Consider the following 25,241-nt stretch of genomic DNA (forward strand, 5'->3'; position numbering starts at 1 on the left):
TTTATAAACATACAGATAGATTAACTCTTTTGGCTATATATATATATTTTATAAACTTACTTTAAAAAATTTTATTTAATAAAATTTACTTTGTATTAAAAACTTTACATTAAAAAGATTTTATATTAATTGTAAATTAACATTTGTAAATATTGGTTGTGTTTTCTCTGTATTATTTTTGATGCATATATTCAGTCTAATAATAACTAATAATACAATAATAATAATAATATCTATAAAAGTTTAAGTAATAAACAAAGCATTATTTAAAAGAACGGTTACACATAGAATAACAATAATTTTATTGGATGTTACATAATTGTACAGCAAGAATAAAAGTTTATGATAGAAAGATTATACTCTCTCTCTCTCTCTCTCTCTCTCTCTCTCTCTCTCTTAATTCCGACGTTTTGGTTACGTTTCGTAAACGTTATTATATTAATATCAGGCTGATCCTCTTCATCATTAAGTGAACATATCCATTCAAAACGTGGCTTAGAGCTTATACAATTGATGTATTTTATAAGTAAGTTATTTAGTCTGTTATTTGGTTATTTAATACGCACATTTGTCGTAATAGTTTATTCTTGTAAGAGTCAAGTACAGTGATATTATTTCTTAAACTATATATATATATATATATATATATATATATATATAAATGTTGTATATTTTTCGTGTGTACATTGTTAATTTTTACTTCATTGTGTGCCGCTAAAAAAAGGAATTTATTTTATTTTATATTTAAAATTTGTTTATTTTTATAAATTCTAAATAAGGAAAATAAAATAATAAAATAATAACTTTTCTATTTACTTTTCTCATGATTGCGAATAAAATAAAATTGTACATAAAGACTAAAATAATAAATTGTATTTTTTATAATTGCAACGTTTAAAAAATGATGTAACTCGTATTATTTTTATATTTTAATATAAAAATTAATTTTTTTTCTCTTTTCCCTCACTCTCTTTCTCTCTCTTTCTTGTATATATAGAAAATATATTACAATAAAATATTTGAAAGCAAGTGTACATAACGCAAGTTTACAATACTGTTTATTTAATTCGCATATATATTTTAACATTTGTACTTTTTATTCCTAATTTTCAAATATTCCCTGTTTTTGTACAATTACAAGTACAAAGTGACACATAATAAATATGCGCTAAGTATATATAATTATATAGATACACATCATAAAAATATAACTCGGTTGTCGAGTCGGAATCGCGGATTTTATCCAATTGAGATCAAGATTTGCAGACTTACAATTAGATATTTCTTTATTTATTTATTATACTATCTTTACAGTAATTAAGAATTGTTTGATAATACAATTTTGGCTTCTATCTCTCTATTTACTTTCCTATACAAATAGTAGTATACATTCGCAGTTGCTTTTGCCTTAAAATCTTATTTTGTTTTACTTTTGTCTAACAATAAGCTATAAACTCTAATAGCGTAATTTATTCGGCGGAATGTAGTATTTATTGGTCGGACAATACATTGAAATTTTTCAAAAAAGCATACAGAATCAGTTCTGTTTACTTCGCTTATCGTTAATTATCGCTGGCACTACTATTATCAACATCTTATCATTAAATATGTCTCTTTATATATGAGAAACGCAAATATGTTTAAACAGAAACATACACGCGTGTGACATTATCTCGAATTGTGTTAAGGAACAATATGCCACCCTAATACTGTAACAGAGTAATTCAAAGATCGCCGATTTTAACTTTCTACTCTTAACTTTCGAGTAGTCGCGACTAGATAAATTGTGATTCGGGAATAGCTTGTGAAAAGATATTCTTAAAATATAAATTCGATCAATATATTAAATGACATAAGAATTATTTTATATGCACTTATGTAATGTCAGTTATTTTCTCTACGAGACAACTAATCGATCTCGTACGTTTGGTTCTATCGGAATTCGTTGATTTTTTAACGACTCGTCGATACCATTCGGATATGCCGACAGAGTGATAGTAGTTTCTTGCTCCTTGATTGGAGCATTCGATCGCATATCACCTGCCATGATAGACAGACGTATGACACTTCGTTGCTCCCGACGAGAATCGCCCAAATACTTTCTCGAACTGACAACTGAGAAACTTTGCCCTCTTACGCGGGAACTTAGATCCGAATACCGTCGATTCCGTCTTTGCATCTTCTTCGTGGCGCAACACAATAGATATCTGACCCAAATTATAAAGTTGTTTGGACATATTTAATCAATGTGACGGATGCACTCGTCCGAGGAGGAAACTTTGTGAGAATTTCGAAAAAGAGAGATCTTGATTGAATTATTCAAAAGTAAGCAATGATTTATTTTACTTTTTAATACAAAAATTTCCAAACTCGACAAATATGAAAAGTGCGAAAATATTCGACGGATCTTGTGAAAAGTTATTTCCCCGGAGAATATAATAAAAATTACGAAGTTATCACAAAAATTCTCTTTGCTACTGTACAATGGATTCTACATTTTTTGAACTTACCTGTCGAAGTACTTTCTGAAAGTACCACTCACGCAGTAGAGAGCGATGGGATTGATGCAGCTGTTGGTGAAAGCGAGGCAGAAACCTAAAATACGGAAATAATGCCAGAAGGCATTGTAATCCATTTGCGCAGTCGGATAGATATAAAACCACAGCTTGAAAACGTGTTGCGGTAAAAAACATACGGCAAACACAATGACGAAGGCCATCACCATCTTTGCTACTTTTTTACGGGCTTGTACTTGCTTCACCTGGAATGTTAGCGCATGCATCGGCGTGTGCTCACATAAAAGTGTACGTAATGTGTTTACTGTATAAACTAATGGAACGCTATAATAATCTCTCATAAATCCTGACGTAATCTAAAATTGTCTACAAATGATAAGAGAGAATTTCGAGAACGCTAGAGAAAAAAAGAGGATTGAAAATTGAATTTGAACAAAACATCTGAATTCTTCCCACATTATAATTAAACGCGCGCAATCAAATTTTACCTGGCCCTGCATCTCGCCGATTATATTTCTTGTACTGCGCATTAAATGCCTGGCCATCAGCATGTAGAAAACTGCGATGATGCTGAGAGGTATCACGTAGTAGATGAAGAAGCGGCATATCGCCAACACTTTTGGATAATTTGGCCCAAACTCGTCCGGAAACGGATAGCACGCCTTCAATTTGCATGAACATACATCGAAATCGTTAGAGGGGTGTTTGCTTGACGTTTCACAGAGTAGGGTAGAACGTCGTTCGCTCTTTAGTGCTATATACAGCGGTTTACGACGAACTTTACACACAAGCTTGATCTAAAACGGGACTCGTTATGAACATGATGATCTGACTTACGCAGAAGCTCACATTCCGGTTGACCTTGAAGACTCTGATATACGAGAAGGTAGCCGGGATCGCACATACTATAGCCAATACCCAAATCAGCACCGCAACCATCACGGTAAAGCGCGTTGCACGTCTTCCGCTACCTTAAACGAATAATCGAATAATTCAATAGCTCGTTTTTGTCCCTCGCTCTTGAAAATGCAAGATATAAATTTTACCTGATCGATAAAAGTATTGATTGTTAGTTCGAGAACGTTATATCTTTGACAGAGAAAATTCTTACTTGCATATCAATAGTTGTCTCCGATATCTCTCTCGTTTCGTGTTTCTCGTACACAAAGATCTCTCACAGTTCACGAAGCTATGATTATATTATATACCTGTGACGTGTAATTTTCGCATAGGATCCACGATGGCGAAGAACCTGTCCGCTGAGAGAGCAGTCAGCGTGAAAACGGAAACGCCGATGGAGATGTCCTTGGCACATTCGGAAAGTTTGCATAGTAATAGTCCGAAAGGCCAGGAATCCAAAATGTAGACGGTAAAGGTGAACGGGACACATGTTACTATGACCTATAGAATAATATGAAGAACTGCTCGATAAACATCGATCAAAATCGATCGAGAAGAAAATTGAATAATAAGAAGGACGTACACATCTATTAAACTTTAATAATGTTTGGAAAGATTCTCGACCGAGACTTAGTTTGATTCAATTTAACATTATTGACATTCTTTAAAAATCTTAAATCAAAATTTAATGTTTCGAACAATTTGTACTAAGACCGCATTCGTCGCGATTCTACATAAAAGGTGATAAATAAATTCGTATTGTTAAATTTTAGTAATAAATGTGTATTAAAAATGTACGCGTTCCGACCGTTTTTTTATTCCATCTTTAGCATGGATAAAAATATATAAAGATTACATTGGAATTTTAAAACTTGACATACACAATATTTGTTGTTGTAGTCAAATTCTAAATTAAAATTGATAATCAGAATGGTCGACTCACTAGAACCCGCTAGAATATGTACAAAATGGTGGACAATGTCCAACCGCCATCGCCACACGTATATCCGTCAGTGGTTTACAATATATCAATCAACAAAAATAATAATTTACATTATATTGTATGTCAAGTTTTAAAATATCAATATAATCTTTATATATTTTTATCCATGCTGAAGATGGATCAAAAAACGTATATTTTTAACTAAAATTTATTTTAGTACTTTATTTTTAAAATTTATTTTATTTTTAATAATAAACACATTTATTACCAAAATTAAACGATAATAAGTTTGCACACCAATACTCGCGCCTTGGCTTTTATTTGCCAGTTTTCCCACTTAATTGTTAGTACTTCGAGCCTATTGCTGTTATTATTAACAAATAAATAGAAAATAAGTTCGGGATCAACTGTGCAAAGATCGAAATACGTTTGTTACATCGAAAAGCTGTTGCCTGATATATCAGAAATGATATAAAAGTTGGTTAATATTGGCCGAAAATTCTGCCTACCAAATTCTATTCTGTATGCATCGTTGCGTGAGAGAAACATCCTCTTTGCACAAGATTGACTGTGGAGCGACGATGCGAGAATCGACAAACTCTGGTAGCTGCATCGACGTCACAGCTAAGCCGATCGATATTGCTCTTTCACCCGATATAACGATATGCATTAAGTTTAATAACAAAACTAATAACTTCCGCGAAACACGCTATTCATCACACCCATGGGCGTCCGCAGGGGCAGGGGGGCAAAACGGGCACGTGCCCCTCCTGGAAAATGAAAAAAAAAATTTTTTAATTGAAAAAATTAAATTATTTAAAAAAACACAAAAGAACACAAATATTTTTCAATTTACATCTATTTTGATGCGATGAGAAAGCTTTAATACTAAAAGATGTAAAAATATTTAAGTATACATTTTTTAAAATTAATCTGAAAGTGATATGCCCCCCCCCCCCTAAACAGGAAAAATTCTGCGGACGCCCATGGTTATGACGTAACCGTCAACGTCACAACAAGATGTAGAAAGGTTCATTTCAAGTAGCGGCATTACTTGTTTGACGAGATCAGATGACATTTCTACGACTTGCATAAATATAGACGCGTATTTATTTATTTTTAGACTGATTCGGACGGAAGATCTTGAACGATCAATCTGATTACATGATTAAGTGAATCTTTGGAGATCCGTCGATGTTAGTGTGTCATTACCTTATCGTCGTATTCTCTTAATCGGACTAGTTTGTCCGGAAAAATTCTGCGGACACCCATGTCACACCACAGATACACAAATGCAACATTATATATATGTATGTATGTATCAAATAAGTTTTTAAACCGCAACAAAATTAAATTTGGATTCTATTAATGCAGATGTTTGACAGATGAAACGAACGACGAATCGATTGCCTTCTTGATCTTGTTGAATGTATATGAGAAAAAAAGCTTAGAAGCGATTTACTTTAAAAGCGCTTATTTTGAAGAAAGTGCGTCACAGTTTTAAACAAGTTTCTGAAAGAATAAGGCTAAAGTGGCAATAAGTTATCTGTTAAAAGTTTAATGTGACGTTATGTCAATACTTTATAATGCTTTACTTTTGATGATAAATGGATTAACCATGATCGATGCAACGCCATTTATTATAAATACGTTTTACGACGATGGATAACATCTAGCTGAAAAACATTAAGATGCATTTTATTTATTGTTAGTCTATATCATATCGAGCAAGTATTTGCACGATTATAAAAATATGCGTTTGCGCATATCAGGAATTTAAAAATATTATATTCATTAAAGTAAATTATAAATCTCTCGAGTTTGTCCGAGTTTTGACATTCCGACAAATAATAGCAGCTTTTCACACATATTTAATTCCATTTATTACTGTTAATAATATAGCAGAAGGCAAAGAAAATAATAATCATTTTAACACAAAAATATGCAAGAAATATTACTAAGCGATATATATGTAACGCATTTACGACACTTTATTGATGTAAATATTGACACAGGATGTAATAATAGAGAAAAATGTATGTAAATGTAATAGAAATAACATTTATAAAAATATATATTTCTCCTTGTTTTATATACATGTTTATTCTATCCCATTTACATACATTTTTATTTTATTACTGTTTTATTCACAAATATTTCCGTTTGTACAAGTTTTTCAAACTTGTAAGCACAAACATAAATTTATAAAATTTGTAGAATTTTGAAAATGTCGTATCCTTTGATAGATATTTGCAGCTGCACAAATACTCGTTAGCATCTCAAATATTGATAAGCTCGCTTAAATCGATAGTCGAGAGATATATATATGTGTGAGCAGAGTCGCGCGCATTTTTGCATGTCACGTCGCATATGTAGAATTTTCTATTCAAAAGGAATCAAAACGTTACGTGCCAGTAGATCGCCGAGCGCCAGCGACAGAACGTACGTGTTGGGCACGTTTCTCATATTCGTGTGCCGGAGGATCGTAAGGGCTAGCACGCCATTTCCGGTGAGACCGATCAGCAGGATGAGGAGGAAGACGATCGGTACGATGTACGTCTCGGGCCGCTCGCTGTATGGCGTGTATTCCTCCTCCTTGTCGTCCACCTCCTTCGTCATGTTGTCGTCCCAAACGACTCCATCGGCCTTGGTATAATTCGACGTTAGTGCCAACGGTATTCGTGTCGTAAGCGTCAACATTATAAACGACGAAGTTAGAGTAGGGCTCGTTGTGTATGGCCAGGAGGACATGGCCCTTCGTTCCAGTTCAAAGCGAGAAATGTTTCTCTTCTCCGTTAACGAGAATATAATCCCTTTTGCATTTTGATCCTCCTCCTCTCGTTGTCCGTGTTACAAAACCTCCGGCAACAGTCACATGCACCGGCTGTAAAATAAAAGAAAGGGTTGATGAAAAGCACTTTTATACGGAGCTTATAGGAGCTTGAAATCAGTTCGTTTATTATCGGCTTGTATCTTCCGATGTGGAAAAATACCATTTTCACATGTGATAAGTACAACCAAAGATAAATGATATTTGAAATATGTTCAAAGCAGATAGATGGTAGATATGTTTAAAGCGCAATAATAGCGATAATATAATTTGCTCTAAATGTTAAATGTTTGATATTTGGAAAGTTTATGTACGACCGTGAGACTATTTTATCTCTTATGACACACATATTATAATTAACATGCTTTAACGTGATGTTAATTTATTACAATCATAATGTATTTGTGTTAATGCATTAAATGTATTACAATATATGCAAACTATGCACGTTAAATGTAAATATTTGTATCTAAACATCAACGGAAATAATTGCAACATAAACTGTCAGGTCTTTTACTGTTTTTATAATGACCCTGAAAGCTTTTGGCTACAAAAAGGAATATTCAATTGAAAGCTCGAGATTAATATTTAGCAGAAATATGGAAAGCCAATTTATATCGCACTGTCAGGGCAGAATATCGCGTGACGTAGGGCAAATTAACCGCATATTAAGATGGAAAAATGTGCATGAAAAGAATTTAATAATACTTTTTAATTAACATACTGTTTCATATATATGTATTAAATGGTTGTGGTTTGCCTTTGTAGTTTGATATTTTATTCCAGAATCAAAACTTTCTTTTTATTTTCAATTTTAGTTTTCTCAAGTTTTATATATACTTAAGATAAGAATTAAGCTCTCTTATTTTGCATCTCAAATAGGCAAACAAGGAATAGTTTTAAAGGTTTAAAAGAGAAGCTTTCGACAAAATTATAGATTAAATAGTTTTAAAAAATAAGAGCGCTCTGACTGCTTAATTTTTCATTTCTTATAAAATGTTCTCGATTTTACGCGGCTATGTAAATAGAATTAATTAATCTCTTCTTTTAGAGATAGAGATTTTATTCTTTTTTTTTGCATCGATTAATTTCCGATCATTTTTCTTTGGATTATGCATTCATCACAGAATATAAAAAAATTATTTGTTTTCTTTTTAATTTTCTAAAATATAATCAAATGAACATTTTTCAACGATTGCAACATAGCATGTAAAATTGTATGCATATCAACATTATAGCAAGTTTACGAAAAAATTTATTTATTTATTGTAAAATCTATCTAAGATTGCAACTAATCGTTATACAAACGAGCTCAGATAAGACAAATAAACTTGATTTTGTGGTTTGCTTTATTTTACCATCTCTTAAAAAGTAACTAAAATTAAAAAAAAATCTAATCAAAGCAATGTGACAACTTATTCTAGTAATTAATAATTAATAAAATTTATAATTAATTCTTGCTTCAATTATCTCAAATTTTTATATCAGTAGAAATTATATTTGGAGCTTTTACAGTAAAGTCTCAGGCTGACAAAGTTGTTTGCAAGTATACTTATAATCAATAATGCTCTTTTGAAATCCTGTAAGAGACCTTCTTCAGAGATCCTTACAATTTTCGTTATGCATATATACGATGGAAGTTTTTAAATCACGTATCGCTTCCTCAAGTCCTCCATTAGAACTGTCGAAAAATTTCGTTGGGATTGCATTATGCAATCCGCGGCGTTACCACATTGTGCATTACTTATGAAATGACCCTCGTAAGTTTCAAATGTAAATGCCATAAATTTCTCCTACGTATCAAAGCGCGTGTGAGAGTAATCTTTCCATAGATGTATCGTTAGTCGTTAATCGTAATACGTTTCACACAATTCGCTTCAGGAAATGCCGTTGGCTATGTACAGAGACATCAGTCAGGCAACGATAAGCCTCGTTCACGTTTGATATTGATTGACAAATTGCAAATTAAATTCTTCGTACTTTCGATATATCACGACTTTTCGTAAAATAAAGGAAATCGACAACAGAAAAGGCGCAATTGAAAATCTAGTTAATAAATCTAATAAATCCTGATAAAGATAAACAAGATAATTAATTTTGGCTGATTGGGATTAATAAATTACATTCTGTAAAATGACTCAAAAAAAAATTTAATTTTTAACGAAGACTCAAAAGTCTAACGTTGGACATTAATCAGATTAGTTTCATCTTTAAATTCCTGATTATATTTAAGGTAAATGTATTTATTTCTAACGGTGATATTTTGCGAGTTTTATTCGCGTGAAAACAATATAACATTACTTATTATAGGTAGTATTTAAAACATTTAGAACAGAAATATAATCTAGATTTAAGATGCAATATACTCATTTCGTTCTGTCGAGTGACACGTGTGTATACTAGCGGAATCTACAATTTGCCTGTCGCGTATAAATCCGATTAAGAGATTAGAAGCTGCAAACAAGACAGTGAGATAAAATAGAATTAGAACCTGTAACAGGCAAATATATCGTTTAACTGATATGTCGATGTATGTATTAATATTATCTCTATACTTTTTCATCGGTAACGTCTCAGCAAATTAAATATCAGCGAGAGATACGATCGGAGATACAAAACGTCGCATTTTTGGCGAGCTAAGCTAGAATTCGAAAGATACACGATTAATGGATTAATGGAACCCACGATTCGGATAAATATTTTAGAATATATATTTTCGCCTAAATTTACGAATATTGAGAGAATTAATGGGAGCTAAATGATAAACAAATTCGATTTCAGTTTATGTGATTCGTGATTTGGCAGCATTCCAGAGTTGTATTACCAATTCTCATGTAATATTCTCATGTTTATAACTAATGAACGGATTAAAGGGAGAGAACGAGAGCGGCAGATAGTACACGTGATAAAATCGAATAGAGTAGAGAATGGCTAATTCCTACGTTCAACACATCGCAGTAATCCATGAAAGCGGTGCGATATATATCTGTAGTTAAACTAGTCAGCTAGACAGTACTATTGTAGCAATATTGAATCTCTATTTGGCTTCAAATTTCTATGATTAATATAGTTCTCACGATCTCTATTGACAGTCTCTATTCATAACATCCTTGCAATTAGTGACATGCATACTAATGTGCGATGTACTTCTATATTTTAAATTACTTGCCGCAAATATCACTCTTTGAAAGAAATTGCTCTCTGTCTCTCATCTGTCTCAAACATTTTAAATGATTGTAATCAAGTCGCGAAATTGAATGAAAATCTCGGCTATTGGAACAAAATGTGCAATTTGAATAAAATTGCGTTTTGTGACGTTTATAAAAAAAAATGATCTAACTAAAAGAAACGTAAAAGTAGAAGCTTCGTGTAAAATTTAAAGTCGCTGCGCTTATATTATAGATAATCTACAGTTTTTACGCCTTTTACGTCAAGCATAAGAAAAATATCATGTGTATCTGTGTGGGTGTGGATATTTCTATCAGAATGTAAATATTTTCTGTGTCTATTTTTGCACTTAATTAAACTTTCTATATATGTACGTTACTTGTCACTCTGTAATCTTCGTTTCGTGTCGACAATTCCTTCTTTTGGAATAAAATAATTGGTTGCAAATGTTGCTTCTAATTTATTTCTCTCGTCGTATGTTGCATTGCAATTGTAACTTAAAAATATTTCTTTGCATATTAGCATAATATGTCAATTTAAAAAGAAATATGATAGGAATATATTTATATTATAGCATAGGCCATCTGTCGATGATGTAATGCAAATGTATTTCATTGGTATTATGATGGCAGAATTATATATCAGGAGATCTTGACACAATCTATAATAGAATATTTCAGATGCAGGGATGAATGCAAATGCAAGATTCAAAGTTTGAAATAAAAAAAAAAGTTTGGAAAGGAAAAAATATTTTCTTCCAATAGTTTGCAATGAAGAGTTTATATGTATATTCGATTCCCTTATTTAGAGCATTATTATATGTATATAAAATAATGTTCCCTTGTGTAAAATCTCGATATTTCTTTAGACAGAACTGTTGAATACAAAATATCAAACGACACAGTCATTATGAATATTCCGTGAATGAAACTTCAATACAAAATCTGAATCTTTCTACGAACAGAATGACTTCTCCTCGCAATCACGGATTTCTGTTGTCGCCGCATTTCTTTGCAGGAACGAGGAATGCTCCCACGTGTAAAACGCGAAATCTCGGTTGGCGTCGTAAACATTTTAACGACCTAGACGAGAATCGTTTTAACCGTTTTCCTCTCGGGAAAGTATCGCGGATCAAATAGCGGTCGTTAATTGAGTGAAGAAAATAATCAGATCCGGGCACATGGCCCATGACGAACTTGCGCGGTTATGATTGGATTATTTTATCTTATACTTATACATCAATAATTTATCAAAATGTTACATTTTTATTCTTGCTTACGCTTTAATTTACAAATCCAATCTGCGCATTTTATCATCAGAATTCAAAAATGTTATTGTTAAATTATGTAATATGCATCGTGATATGTCGATATATCGAGATATTGAATTAATATTTGTGAGTCTCGCTTTTTTGCGCTCTGACCATGTTTCGATATATCAGCGATGTGACTTTCTCGTTCAAATACTTTGGTATATTTTGGAAATATTTCTTCTTTTTTTTACGACATGATATTAGTGATCAATTCCGCAAAATAAATGATTGCAGTTTTATATTTATTCAACTTACAGTGTTATTTCTCGCCTCTCTCTCTCTCTCTCTCTCTCTCTCTCTCTCTCTCTCTCTCTCTCACTCTCTCTCTCTCTCTCTCTCTCTCTCTCTCTCTCTCTGCAATGTGTATTTTATCATATTTACGTAAGAAGAACGAGTACTCAGTAGAGCAATTTCTTTGAAAACATATTGACACTTATTAGATTATTTTCGTAGTTATCGATTTATACCGTTGCAAATGCACTTGCTGCAAGGACATTAAACAAGTTCTCCCGCATAGAATTACTCGCTTTTCGTACTCGATCGATACGACTACTAAAAGAAATTTTTTTTCTTAACACTCCAGGTTATTTTCTTTCGTTTTACGATCTACCTGACCTCGTAATAACTCAACTATTATATCCATTGGAAATGGCAAGATTGACATCTCAACTTTCGTAACTCAGTAACTCAGTGAAAAAGTTAATGTTTTCATAGAAATTTAATTAATTCCTCAATTAAGGAGTGTTTAAATAACGCGGAAATAATTTCGAGTATTGAATAAGCGTGTCGATCGAAAATTTTTTGTAACAGTTATATCGGAATAAATATACAGAAAATATAAGCAAAGTTTGTATTTCTCTGATAAATTCAATCATTCCTTAATAATTTAATGGATGGAAAAATAATATCTGCGCATTCTATCTCTTTCTAGGAAAATTTTGCGTTAAAAAAAAACACGCGCAGCGCTGATATGCGCTTTGTGTCTGTTCAATATACTCTAATACAAACGAGAACAATATATATTTTAATGAAAATGCTTTACAATAATATTTTTCCGCGCGCGTTTTGCATATATACTATATAAAATTCTGTCAAGCTGGAATGCACAAATACGTTTCTCTTTATCCACTTTATAATTGCGTAGTTATTGAACGTTGAATATTAAAGCCGAATTAAACCTCAAAAATACAAATGTAAATAAATAACGCGATCTTATATTTTTCTCTAATAAACATTTTAACTTCTTAATCAGCAATTATAATCTTGTTCAAAGAACACTTTAATCCTGAGCAGCGATCTCTAAATCAATTTCCGCAACATTGATTATGTAAACTATGAAACAGAGGAATTTATTATACATAACATGCCATACTGAAAAACTATAGCCGACAGCATCAAAGGCAAACGCTGAGAGAACAGCAAATATTCGTCTTGAGTTAGCAGTATCGAGAGAAAGAGAGAGAGGGTGGAAGAAGGAGAAAGACGATCAATCTTGCAAAACTTCGAAATTCTGATAGAATTTCCACAGTTACTATCGCGGAATAAAAGCGATTATTCGCATGCACGACGAGATATGCATATTCGATCGCATATTTCAAATATGATAATTGCCTTAAAGTGGGCCTCACTTCCGTTTCTTGAAGTAATATCTCGCGCAGATATAACCGTTTTAGCACGAAAGTAATAGAGAAACGGAAGCTTATCACCTAACATGCATGAGATTACGGGAGAAAATGAGGATAATTTTGCTCGATACAATTCTCTACAAACAATATTATTTTTAAATGACTTTTACATCAGCGTGTCAATTTCTACCCTCTCGTTACCGGCGATTGGACCGATTCGAGTTATAAATCGATCATACATTGATAAAATTTATAACTGCATTACACGCGCATCATATATAATCGATAAATACTGCTTAATTAATGAAATTACCGATTAACATTGGCATAAATATTCCGGCCGGATGCACGCAGTGGCGTCGGAAAATAGCTGTAGGGTGCATCCGCGAATGTGTACGCATTTCCAGAATGCACATTTATTAGTCCACATATGTGGATATGCATGAGGTACGTAAATCGCGCTGATGTGTGCAAGCGGCTATATACATTCGGTAGTGTGCACACAGCGACATTTACGAATGCACGGATGAACTTTATCCTGAGTGGATCCTGAGATGTATTAAACGCATGCGTATCTCGGGATATATACGGATAGTGTACATCTGCGTCTCTCGATGTATTTTTTAAATATATATATATAAAATTAAAAATTTATTTTTATTTGCTATTTTGTATTCTCTTTTTGCATTTTGTAGAAGATCTTTTTCTATAGATTTTATATTCCTCAAATTAGTGTGTGTGCTGTAGAACAGCAATTCCCCGCGTTTCAAAGGTGAAGCAAGTGATACGAACCAAGACGAAAGGAAACTTTGCAAAATAAAATGTGACACATTTCAACTACGTGGCAAACATGATAGAAATATTATCCGGAAAATCAAATATTAGCAAAAAAATGGCGTTCGCATCTTTATAATCGGATCATATTCCGATTTCTTGTATATCTTTAGTAGTAGCTTTTTCAAGCCGCTTACTAGAAATGTCGCTGCTTGTTTATTGATAAATGCTTTTATGATAAATGATGGAATTAACGAGGCCTATATTGATGGAATTAACGAGAGCTTATATAATAAGGAAAATTAAAAGATACGAGAGCTTATATAATAAGGAAAATTAAAAGATATTATATAACGAGAGCTTATATAATAAGGGCTTAAACTCGAGATATAAAAGCGTTTACGTCAATTTTGCCGGTGTCTCCTTTGAAATAATTAAAGACCTATTATGTTACAACTTATTTATTTCGCAAAAACTCTTACTACGAAATGACGAAATGCAACAAGTTTAAGTAAGTACAAGAGTACATTTAAGTATGTGAACACGGCTTTTTACTTCTTTTATATGATGATGTAGCATGTTTTTCTTTAAATCTTGCTTTAAAAATAATTTCACTTATAACAGATAAAAAGATAAGAAAAAGAAATTTTTGTAGGATATTTGTGTGCCCTACATATATATATTAAAGCGTATTATATTGAAAATAGATATTTATCATAAGTACATTTTTTCTTTCCAACATAAAAATCACGATTTCACTAGAAAAATTTATACTATCTAAATTAATAATAAAATTATAAAACATATAAAATTGATATAAAATTATGTGCTGCAACGCTACGATTAAACATTAAATATTAACATAGAGATATGAAACCATTTAACGTAAAAATTGAAAGATTGTTAATGTGAGAATTATATGTATTTTAACGACAAAAAATTCGTAAAGAAAGACTTGTTTTATATTCTTTTATGTCACAAAACTGTTTCACATGTTTCAATTTATGAAGTTTTTTCTAGCATCAAAGAAAATAATCACTTTATCATTCTTTCCCTTCTATCCATCATCCTATATACGCAATTATAACAGCGTGAATAAAAATAAAAGCGAGAAATAAAAACGTAAAAAAGTGTATATAAATATATATAAAATATGTACACATAAATATGACGCTTTTACGCGATCGAAGAATCAATCTCTCTTTTCGGGATATGTTTGCGACATTTTTATGTTAAAAATAAGCAGTTAAAAAAAAAGCAATTTTTAAATGTCTTTTTATGAAGATTGATACATTTGTCGTCCATGCATTTCAATCTAAATATATACCTTGATATAATTAAGATAAATGCGAGAGCTGTACATTGCCATTAAAACTAACGGCCGACTCATTGCTGCGAATATAATAAACGGATTAATTAGAAGCAAAACATATTTTGTCTGAGGTAAAAACGGCTAGGTCCTAGCAATGGAGAAAATAGAGCTCGCCACATTGGCACAACGGCGGTATTTATAATTGCTCTCTAGTGGTGAATCATCCCAACGGTGTTAATATATTCGCGTGGTAACCAAGAGCAAGTCGGAATATGAAACACATTGAAGGTGGCTTCTCTCTCGAGGGGGCCGATATAAAACCATCGTCGCCGTTTGCTCTCGCGAGGCTGCCATAAAATTATAAAAGCATCTGCTCCTGTTCGTCGTGATGTTTCACGTTATCCTTCCAACCACGCTTTAGGTACATCCGCCTGATTATCGCTTATTCCTACATCGCGAGTGATAAAAAGTTTCACGCTCTCTTCGGCACGAGCTATAATTAATTGATTAAAAGAGTTGTTTTTAAAATAGGACGCATCAGTGTCCAGTATAGTTCCGATTCCGATAAGTTTGTAGATATGTCAAGTGACTTTTAAAATGAAGAACGTGTGTATATGCGTTTCACTGCAGATTTAGGGATGGGAACGATTATTGAAAGCTCTCGGGGCGTACATGATCCTGACCATATGATACCGGAGAATCTTATAAAATATGTAAAAGAAAATTAAAATAAATGTTTTATGGTATTAAAAGCGTTTTACAACAGTACATTTATATCTCACGAACAAATTAAATTGTTGCTCAAAATTCAAAATTAATTAATTGTATTAATAATTAATTATATTGTATACGTATAGATTATACATATCTTCTTTTTTATTTCTTTCTCTTTCTCTCTCCCATTCTCTCTCTTTTTCTTTTTCTCCCCTGTTCTTTTCCTTTTCTCTTTCCTTTCTCTTCTCTCTTTCTTTTCTTTCTCTCTTCTTTTCTCATTTTTTCTTCCACTCACTTGCTTCCCTTTATGTCAAAAACTCTTTATTTTCTGCTAAAAAGTATAATTTAATCCGCACATAATTCTGCATAAATCTGCACATTTTTTACAAATTAGAGATACAAATTAAAACAATATTGATACATTTTTTCTAAAAATTGCGATGGCTGAACTTTAAGAACAATATTTATACGTGTCAAGTAAAAAGAAAACTACTTATTGTTAGAGAAGTTTTATGTTGAATAAATAACTCTTTTTCTATCCTTCGTTTGAATAGTGTATTGCTGAGTTTTTGTTACTTATTGAAATAGGATAAGATCTTAATGTCATCTTATAGAAATTTCATATTATTGTCAAGAAAGTTTCTTAAATCTTTACTCAGCAACTTCTTACTCTGGTGTAACTTATAACGATCTTTGTAACGATAAATTATTACAAGTAAAGAGCAAACGTCAAACTATAAAAAAAGATTAGAGATATAAACTGTTGTAAGAAAAATATTCAGAATATTTAAACACATAATCTTCGTTGAAGAAGCACTTAAGAAAATTTGAAACTAAAAGTTTATTTTATATACTGTTGTAAAATATTCTGAAGAAAAAAAAGATCAACTCATCGAAAAATATACGATGTTCTTCTCAAATTTTTTCAATTTAAATAGCACACATATTGGTCACTTTGATCTAAATTTTTGCATTGTATTTTTTCCTATATAAATTTTGTTTCTGCAGTTTTTTACTTTTTTTATATATGGCAACTGATGTAACAACAGTAACGGTGATTTATCTGAACATATCATACATGACGCGATATGTTATATATGTGTGACGCGGGGGAGTCGCAGAGTAGTGACTTGACGTTTGATATATTTTTACGAGTCCGTGTTTGTAAAGGCACGCATTTTATCTGCATCATCCGTCGATATCGTTTTCTCGCGTTCAATCTTATTTTCTGCTATTATTACATCTACAACGATATATATCTGGTAACGAATGCATATCACATGTCGAATCTAGTATCGAAAAATTGTGCTTTGCATAAAAGCGAAAAAATTGTGCATTGCAAACTTACGCGTATCTATGTATCTCTTTTTATATATTTTTATTTTTTATGTTACAAATTATTCACATTTTCAATAATAAATTATTTTATGACTTCTCACATGATTTAGCATTATTGTATAACTAATTGGAATATATACTCAAACCAATTTAATTAACATTTATTTGACGTGCAGGTGTCATGATAAAATTGTATGATTGAAAGTTATGTGCAAAGTCGTTTAAAATAAATTTTCAAAGCTATAAACTTTAATTGTTTACGACACAATAAAAAATATCAATAAAAACGAGTAGCCCAATGTATTTTTAGTTTGTTTATATAGCGCTATTTTAGCATTTCTTTTTTTCACGTTTTTTTTTTTTTTTTTTGTTAAAAGAACAAAATGCTGTGTCGTGAATTAATTGCTAAAATTGATAAAACATATCCGCAGCAGAGTTTAGAAATATAAAGCTATGTATCGTAAAACGCTTTTAGCCGAACATTTACTAACGCATCTATGCACGTATGACTATTATCGATCGTTCTGGACAAGACGTAAATCAAATGTGACGAGCACAAACAAAAATATTTTTTCATATCTCTTTGATATATAGGCACAAAACGCACTATAATGCAAATTAAAGCGGATAAAAAAGAGATAAATGTGTTATGTGTTATAATGTGTTATATGTGTTATATGTGTTATATGTGTTATATGTGTTATATGTGTTATAGTGAAATCATTTATATTTCTTCTATTTATATGCAACATCAAATATTTTAGTACCGGAAAACCAACATAATAGAAGCTGTATACGCTTATCCTAAATAGCAAGTCATACGTAATGGACATTTTGAGAGATTGAAGCTTCGAGCTTCGACGAATTTGACGTATAAATTAAATTCCGTAGGATATCAAAGTTTGTATCACGAAGCAAAAAAGAAATTTGCGAAAACTCTGAGGATTGATTAAATGCAGATTTTAATTCGAATGTCGCGATGTAAAAAAAAAAAATTAGAATTATTTTTGATATAATTTTTGATACTGCGAAGAAACCATTCCTTTAGATTTTCGAAGCGGATTACATTTGTACGCACGTATTTTTATTTGACTTCCAATTCCAGAAGGAAACTTCTGATTCGTATACAACTATCGAAACTCGCTTGCATATCGGAATATTACATAACTGCAGAATCCATAGATTTGAACCAGCCCATTGGAATATATCATGCATAAAGCTATGGATTCGCAGTGGATTTAGAGATTTTATAGAGAACTATCGCCCACGCGAATTTAGGCAGAATACGTGCGTTCAGTGAAATATCCTCTCATATGATTAACCGTTGATCGTACAAAATTTTTTCTTAAAAAGTAAGAAACGTGCGACACAGCATGAAACAGAACGAATGATACAAGAACTTAGTTTAAAATCAATTTTAAATTGGAGAATTATTATACGATTATTGTACGAGAAATATATTGTTATTTGTTCCACAGCAACGATCAGCAAACATTATTTTCCCAATAATACGTATATGTGGATATGGTCGCGGAAATGATAAATTTTGCCTCATCGATTCATAATCGGTAATGGCTAATAGTGTATTATTCCAAACATGTCGAGAGACAAGCGAACCTCTATGCTATTGATTTTGTACGATGGAAATCCATGTTGTATGATTGTATCGGTTCTTTTTTACATTTACGATCAGTTCAAATTTAGAAGAAAGATTCACAGAAATACAAAATAACATGCAGCTATAAAATCAAAATAAATTACTGTTTACCGACTAAATTGCATAGATATCAATCGCAAATATCGGTTACAAATAAAATCCGGAGGAAAAATACTGAATATACATTTGACTGTAAGCATCGATGTACAGTTGCGTTTTTGCAATATCACATAAAATGTATATTGCACAACTCCATTACGTAATAAACCAAGAACGCTACAAATATAAATTTACATACATACATGTCATAAATTTTTAACAATTTTTAAGAACGGAATTGTTATATGGAAAACTTTTCCAACAATCTTTTTTATAGGAAGCCACTTTTACGTTCGATTTATGGAGATAACATTTTTTATAAATGAACATTTGATAATATCTTTGTCAGCGTGATTTTTTCGTTATAACTTATCACACATCCAATCTATAATATAGTAGACTAATAATCTTTCTGTACATTATTGGCATTTAATTATAGAAAACAATATCGGAGCAGAAATATTTTATTGGTTTCCGTCGACGATTTCACTTGACGTTGCAGGAAAGCTAATGAGCTTCTAATGACAGGAACTATTAATTTTCTCGATGTTTAATCCTGGGAGATGCATTTTATGTCTTTGCAGAATTTGTAGGTCGAACAACTTAACGTCGTTAAGTTCCCGAGAATTATGCATTTAAGGATCAAAAATATTAAAATTCATAATTAAGAGAGAGTATTTCTTCTTTACATTACGGATGTCGCGGCGATTAAAAGCTAAATTATGACAAGCATAATTACCGTGAAATTAAGCGTGGGTATAATTAAGGAATCAAGAAAAAATTGAGCTAATAATATACTCATTATATTTAGCAGTAATGCAAATATGTGAATCGCATAAATGTACGTGCTTTAATGAGCCTGTAAGCAGCACGATTTTTTGTACGAAATAGCATACACGAATGCTTTAATAGCTAATTATAACAATTTTTATGTAGCATATGATATGCTCTTGTGCAAGATAATGAATAGAAACTTACAAAAAGAATAATACAAAAATAAAAAGTCGCAGATAAAAATTTAATATCTTTTATCTTATTCCGTTGCGTTTTGATCTTTATTCTCTTAGGCGTAAGATCTGTGTCGACAATAAACTACTAATTTAATGAGAAACTTGATACCATTCACCAACTTTCATTAGATTCCGCATCGATATATCCTAGAGCTTTATCATTATGATCCTCGTTATCGTTATTATATCGCCATTAATCCCGACAATGTCAACATCATTTTTCTGGCTATTCGATTTATGTCTTTTCAAACTGTCTAGCGAGACATTGTTTACGTTATATTGTCTTTCGATAGGAACCGATCGGTTTATAATGAGAAGCAAATTGGAAAAATGTTAACGTACAAATTATAGACAAAAAACGCAAAGAATGAATAAAATTATATATGTATTAGTAACATATATATATATATATATATTTTTTTTAAATATATTTATAAACAATATTAAAAAATTAAGGCTCTCGAGTGACATCAAAATATATTTATAAATTTCATTAACCCCCTCCCTTTCCTACTTCTGACAAACATTTCAATATGTTACTCATATCTCATTTGCTTCGGTTAAATTTCGAGAATTTTCGGCAACTCGATTATACAATGTACAAATTGATAGTAGGAGGATAACAAAATTTTCCGACAACGCAAAAAGAGAATATACCATTGCAACCTTCGAACTTTCTACTCGGGATCAATTCATTGCCCGAGAGCCGTAGTTATGTCTATAAATAGAGGATAGAATTAAAGTTTTATCACACACTCGCGGTACATGCCGCTAACCTGGAAACTTTCGGATAAGGTGTGCGAGCACACACGCCCGGAGGCTGCGGTTCGGATGTAACACGTGCGTGAAAGTTTTCGCGTTAAATTGGGACCGCACCCACGGGATCTACGTGCAAATTTGTCGGACGCGTTCCTACAATCTTCGTGAAATATTTGAGGAACACGAATGTGCGTCATTGTTTTTGCGAGAGGTACGCATTGCGCCGGAATATTAAGGAACAAAAAAGGGATCCCAAAGCGTTACCAAGCTCTTCCAGATTTATTATATCAGAATCGCTCTCATGACGTTTAATAGTTCGATCTTAATAGTATGTGAAAGATCCTGAAAGCATTGCTGATGCAGATGCTCAAAGCAGATTAATTTCCATTACGTGTCATCGAACATTCTCTAATCGTTTATTTTTGCAAATGAACAATCGCTTTGTTTTTTTATTATGAACAATCATCTCGCTAATGTATCCAAATGTACTTGATTTTTTAATTAATGATACAATCGTATTTCATATATTTGACATGCTTTCCATCCATTAATGTGTTACAATCCACCGATAAATATTTTAAATTGCTTCACGTTGTGAGAATATATAAATAAATTAATATGTGTGTATACAGTATATTTATTTGTTATTTGATATCATTTCTACAAATTCGCTTTCACAATCACGTTGCATAATTTCCGCTTAATTTAAGTTGATAAGTGTACACGATATATATATATATATATATATAATTAAAATAATGTTATTCTTGAAAACACACATACTTAATGTCACGTTCGAGAGAGAATGATATAATTTGAACGAAGTGCTTCAAACGGATTCTGGATTGCACAACAATAAAAATATTGCACAACAAGGAAGATAAAAATCGCGTACAGCATTGACAAAGGATTCAGTTGTTATAGTAACATCTTGAGGAAACATCTTCTATATGCACGAAATGGTATTCGCGATTTGAAATCGATTTTATTTCAAAACTTGGCGGTACACATTACATGTTTGTCGCAAACTTTAACAAACTGACAATTGCCATCTCAGTTAAGCAACCTCGTTAAAAGGCAAGTGCACAAAAGTTTTGTATTTTGTGCGAAGAATATTCCGCGTATATATACGTTCCTACAAGTTATTTAATTATACGTAAGACGCGCTTGGTATGTGTGCGCGGAACGCTTTGCTTTATCTTTCGAGAAAATTGATGGTATTTGCATGCAGTAGTTGGCACACGAATACATCTAGAAAACAATAGAGTTGATTGCACTGGTTGGTACGTCCTGCAAATTCATAGGGAACTCGGACGTGATCTTATCAGTTTGTGTAAAAATGCAGGAGCCATTGTATTTTTATTTTATAGAATAGATGTATAGATCTTACATTTGAATATGTATTTCAATTTCACGAAAATGTTATAAAAACATTGGTTGAAATTAACATCAATGAAGCTTTTGCAATAATACATCGTCTCCTTTCTTTGCCATTTTAACATAAAAATAAAGATTGTGAAAATTTTTATAAAGCTCTAAATGTGTTATAATTATTTGACATATATATTGTACATTATTGCCTGTTTTGTCTTTTTTTATTTTATAAATTTTAGGAAGATTTTATTCGCTCTAATACATATTGGGTGTATTGGCAGAAGCAAATTTTATTTGGATTTATTATCCCTATAAAGTGTAATGAGATAAGAAATAAGATTTTTTTCGCTTAAAGGTGCTAATAAAGATAATGGAAAGGATATAATGGATAACACAATTTTCACAAAGTAAATTTTTGCACAAAGTCTTGTATATTGCAAAGTAAAAATTATATTAAAATGTCATTAAGTGTGTAATTGTGTTTCAAATAAATTCTATTACTCCGCAACTAGGCTAATATCGTTATAACATGCTTCGACTTATGAAATGTCTAAAATAAAATCTGTGATTATGCTGCATGTGAAAGAAAGACAAAACTAATTTAATTAGTTATATAATCATTATATATACAGGGTGTTCCACCAAAAGTGGCCAAAAGTCCCTTTTATCTTTTAAACTAAAAGAGAGATGGATTATAACAAATATATATCAAATTAAATGGTTCAAAGTGAACTTTACTGTAAGCATAGAGTAGTTGCTTACAAAAGCTATCTATGTTAACGGAGAGAGATATACTGTAATAATATGATACTTTCCTCAACGTCGACGCGTGAACCGATCCGATGGGAGTTTCCGCGAATATCCCCCTAAATGGGAAAATTGATAAGATCATTGTAAATCAAATTATTGTAAAACAAATAGAGAACATATAGTTTTGGTTGAAATAATTTAATAATAAGTTGGTAGTTTAAACACATTCGACAATTAGTCGAGATAATTGAGAAGGCGATCAGCGGGATATAACAAGATATCAGGAAGGGAACGTCGAAACCTCCCACCATTGACATACCAGTGAAACAACGAATTGTCAGCAAAATCGTCACTCGATAAAAGACCGTGGGACAGTCCACAGTCTACTGTAAAGTCCTGGAATCGTTCCCCTGAAGGATCGGATCGCCACTATTAACTAGATTTATTATAGACAGGATTGTTGAGAAGAATTGATAAACTAGAAGAATTATAAAATTGCGGAATTATCGAAGTCGATACGGTTTATCAATGTATGTAAGTCATTATTAAAACTTATAATTTTGTTAAGGACAATCTTTTCGTTCTACAGAATTTTTCGATTCCTTCATTTCGTTACTATTTATTTCCAGAGTCCTATCAATTTCCCATCCCTGAGTTTCTTTCAATAACTATTATATTATTAATGTTTACTAATTTTCCATAAATTAGTTAGCGCCTATCTTTGTTATTTAATATCAATTAATCACATTGGGAGCCTTAACAGCCACGGATCCGGCCACGTTAGATGTGGGCTATTATTTCAATAAAATCCAAATTAGTGAAATTATAATAAACGAAAAAGAATAGCCTGTCTCAATGCATAATTTTTTATAACAATATGGATATTTGGACACAATAAAAGTTGTAGCGGTGTTTAAAACAAATACAATGATGTATGATTTAATGTAAATATTTCATATATTATCGATTACGAGTTTTATCGGCTTAAAATATCGCGAGCGATGTCTATCTTTTCATTTTCGGCCCTGCGATATGGCCAATTTCTGACTCGTGCATTAGAAATTGACGTATGTCATGCGGCTATAGACGGTATTCATAGTTCAATCTTATATTTAAGATTGTCTTAAGTGTGATCTTGGGTCCTCTTAAGATCCCATTCAACCAATGAAATAGACACATAGCATCTTAAGACCGTACTTAAGACGGACTATGAATACCGTCCTATTATGTCATATTGTCATTTGATCATGAAATTAAATGATCACGAACCAGAAGTTGGCCATATCGCAGAATCGAAATTGAAATGGTAGACATTGTCCACAATATTTTGAGCCGATAAAACTCGTATAACATATAAAATATTTACATTGAATCATAGACCGTTGTATCCGTTTCAAATAACACTACAATTTTTATTGTGTCGAAATATCTACATCGTTATAAAAAAATTATGCATATCTCTCCGTTCGTTAACACAGACAGCTTTTGTAAGCAACTATTATGCTCACAATAGAGTTCAGTTTGAACCATTTAATTTGATATATATTTGTTATGGTCTATCTCTTTTAGTTTAAATGATAAAAGGTGGTGGCCACTTTTGATAGGCCTATATACATATATAGATTTTTTGCTGAATTTGTTATATTTGTATGATAAAAGTATATTTTTCTTTATGAATTCTGTAGAAAGATAATTAGCTGAAAACATAGAAAACGGGTAGAAACATGAGACTAAAATAATGATAATAGTGTCTTTATCGCAGATATATCAACTTACTTTGTCCCCATTATAATCTTCAATTAACCGTAGATTGCTTTCCTCCAAGACCTTGACCTAGTTTATCATTCGAAGTGTTTGTTCAATAGATCGCGTCTTTTACGATTTCCCTTTTAAGATATTTAAAGAAAGGTAAGAGCACGAAAATGTGTAAAAGGATTTCAAATTGAAAATATAAATATTTTAGTTATTTCTCCTAATTAAACTATAAACGTGATTAATATAAAATGGTAATTATTTGTATATTAATTAAAATCTTAGTAAACATGCATAAAATATTACACCTTATTAATTACCTTGACTTTTGCATATATTATAATTTTAAGTCATATACAATTTGAATTATATGGTGGACACTATTAGTTTCTGAAATATATCATTTTA

The 25,241-nt window shown here is 31.6% G+C and overlaps 1 protein-coding gene across 2 annotated transcripts in view; it reads right to left on the minus strand.

Annotated features, from left to right (window-relative positions):
* Positions 1-1,270: 1,270 nt before the first annotated feature.
* The window catches only part of LOC115234182 (neuropeptide CCHamide-1 receptor-like), a 45,080-nt gene continuing 21,109 nt past the window's right edge, over positions 1,271-25,241 (minus strand). For both annotated transcript variants that reach the window (XM_029804984.1, XM_029804983.1), the window contains exons 2-7: positions 6,772-7,243; positions 3,725-3,917; positions 3,354-3,487; positions 3,005-3,178; positions 2,511-2,761; positions 1,271-2,207 (exon numbers count right to left, since the gene is read on the minus strand). In XM_029804984.1, the coding sequence (XP_029660844.1) occupies positions 1,898-2,207; positions 2,511-2,761; positions 3,005-3,178; positions 3,354-3,487; positions 3,725-3,917; positions 6,772-7,110 (1,401 nt within the window). In that variant the 5' untranslated portion in view covers positions 7,111-7,243 and the 3' untranslated portion in view covers positions 1,271-1,897. The remainder of the gene's footprint in view (positions 2,208-2,510; positions 2,762-3,004; positions 3,179-3,353; positions 3,488-3,724; positions 3,918-6,771; positions 7,244-25,241) is intronic.

The sequence above is a fragment of the Formica exsecta genome, unplaced genomic scaffold (assembly GCF_003651465.1).
Source record: "Formica exsecta isolate Colony F162 unplaced genomic scaffold, ASM365146v1 scaffold196, whole genome shotgun sequence".
NCBI lineage: Eukaryota > Metazoa > Arthropoda > Insecta > Hymenoptera > Formicidae > Formica > Formica exsecta.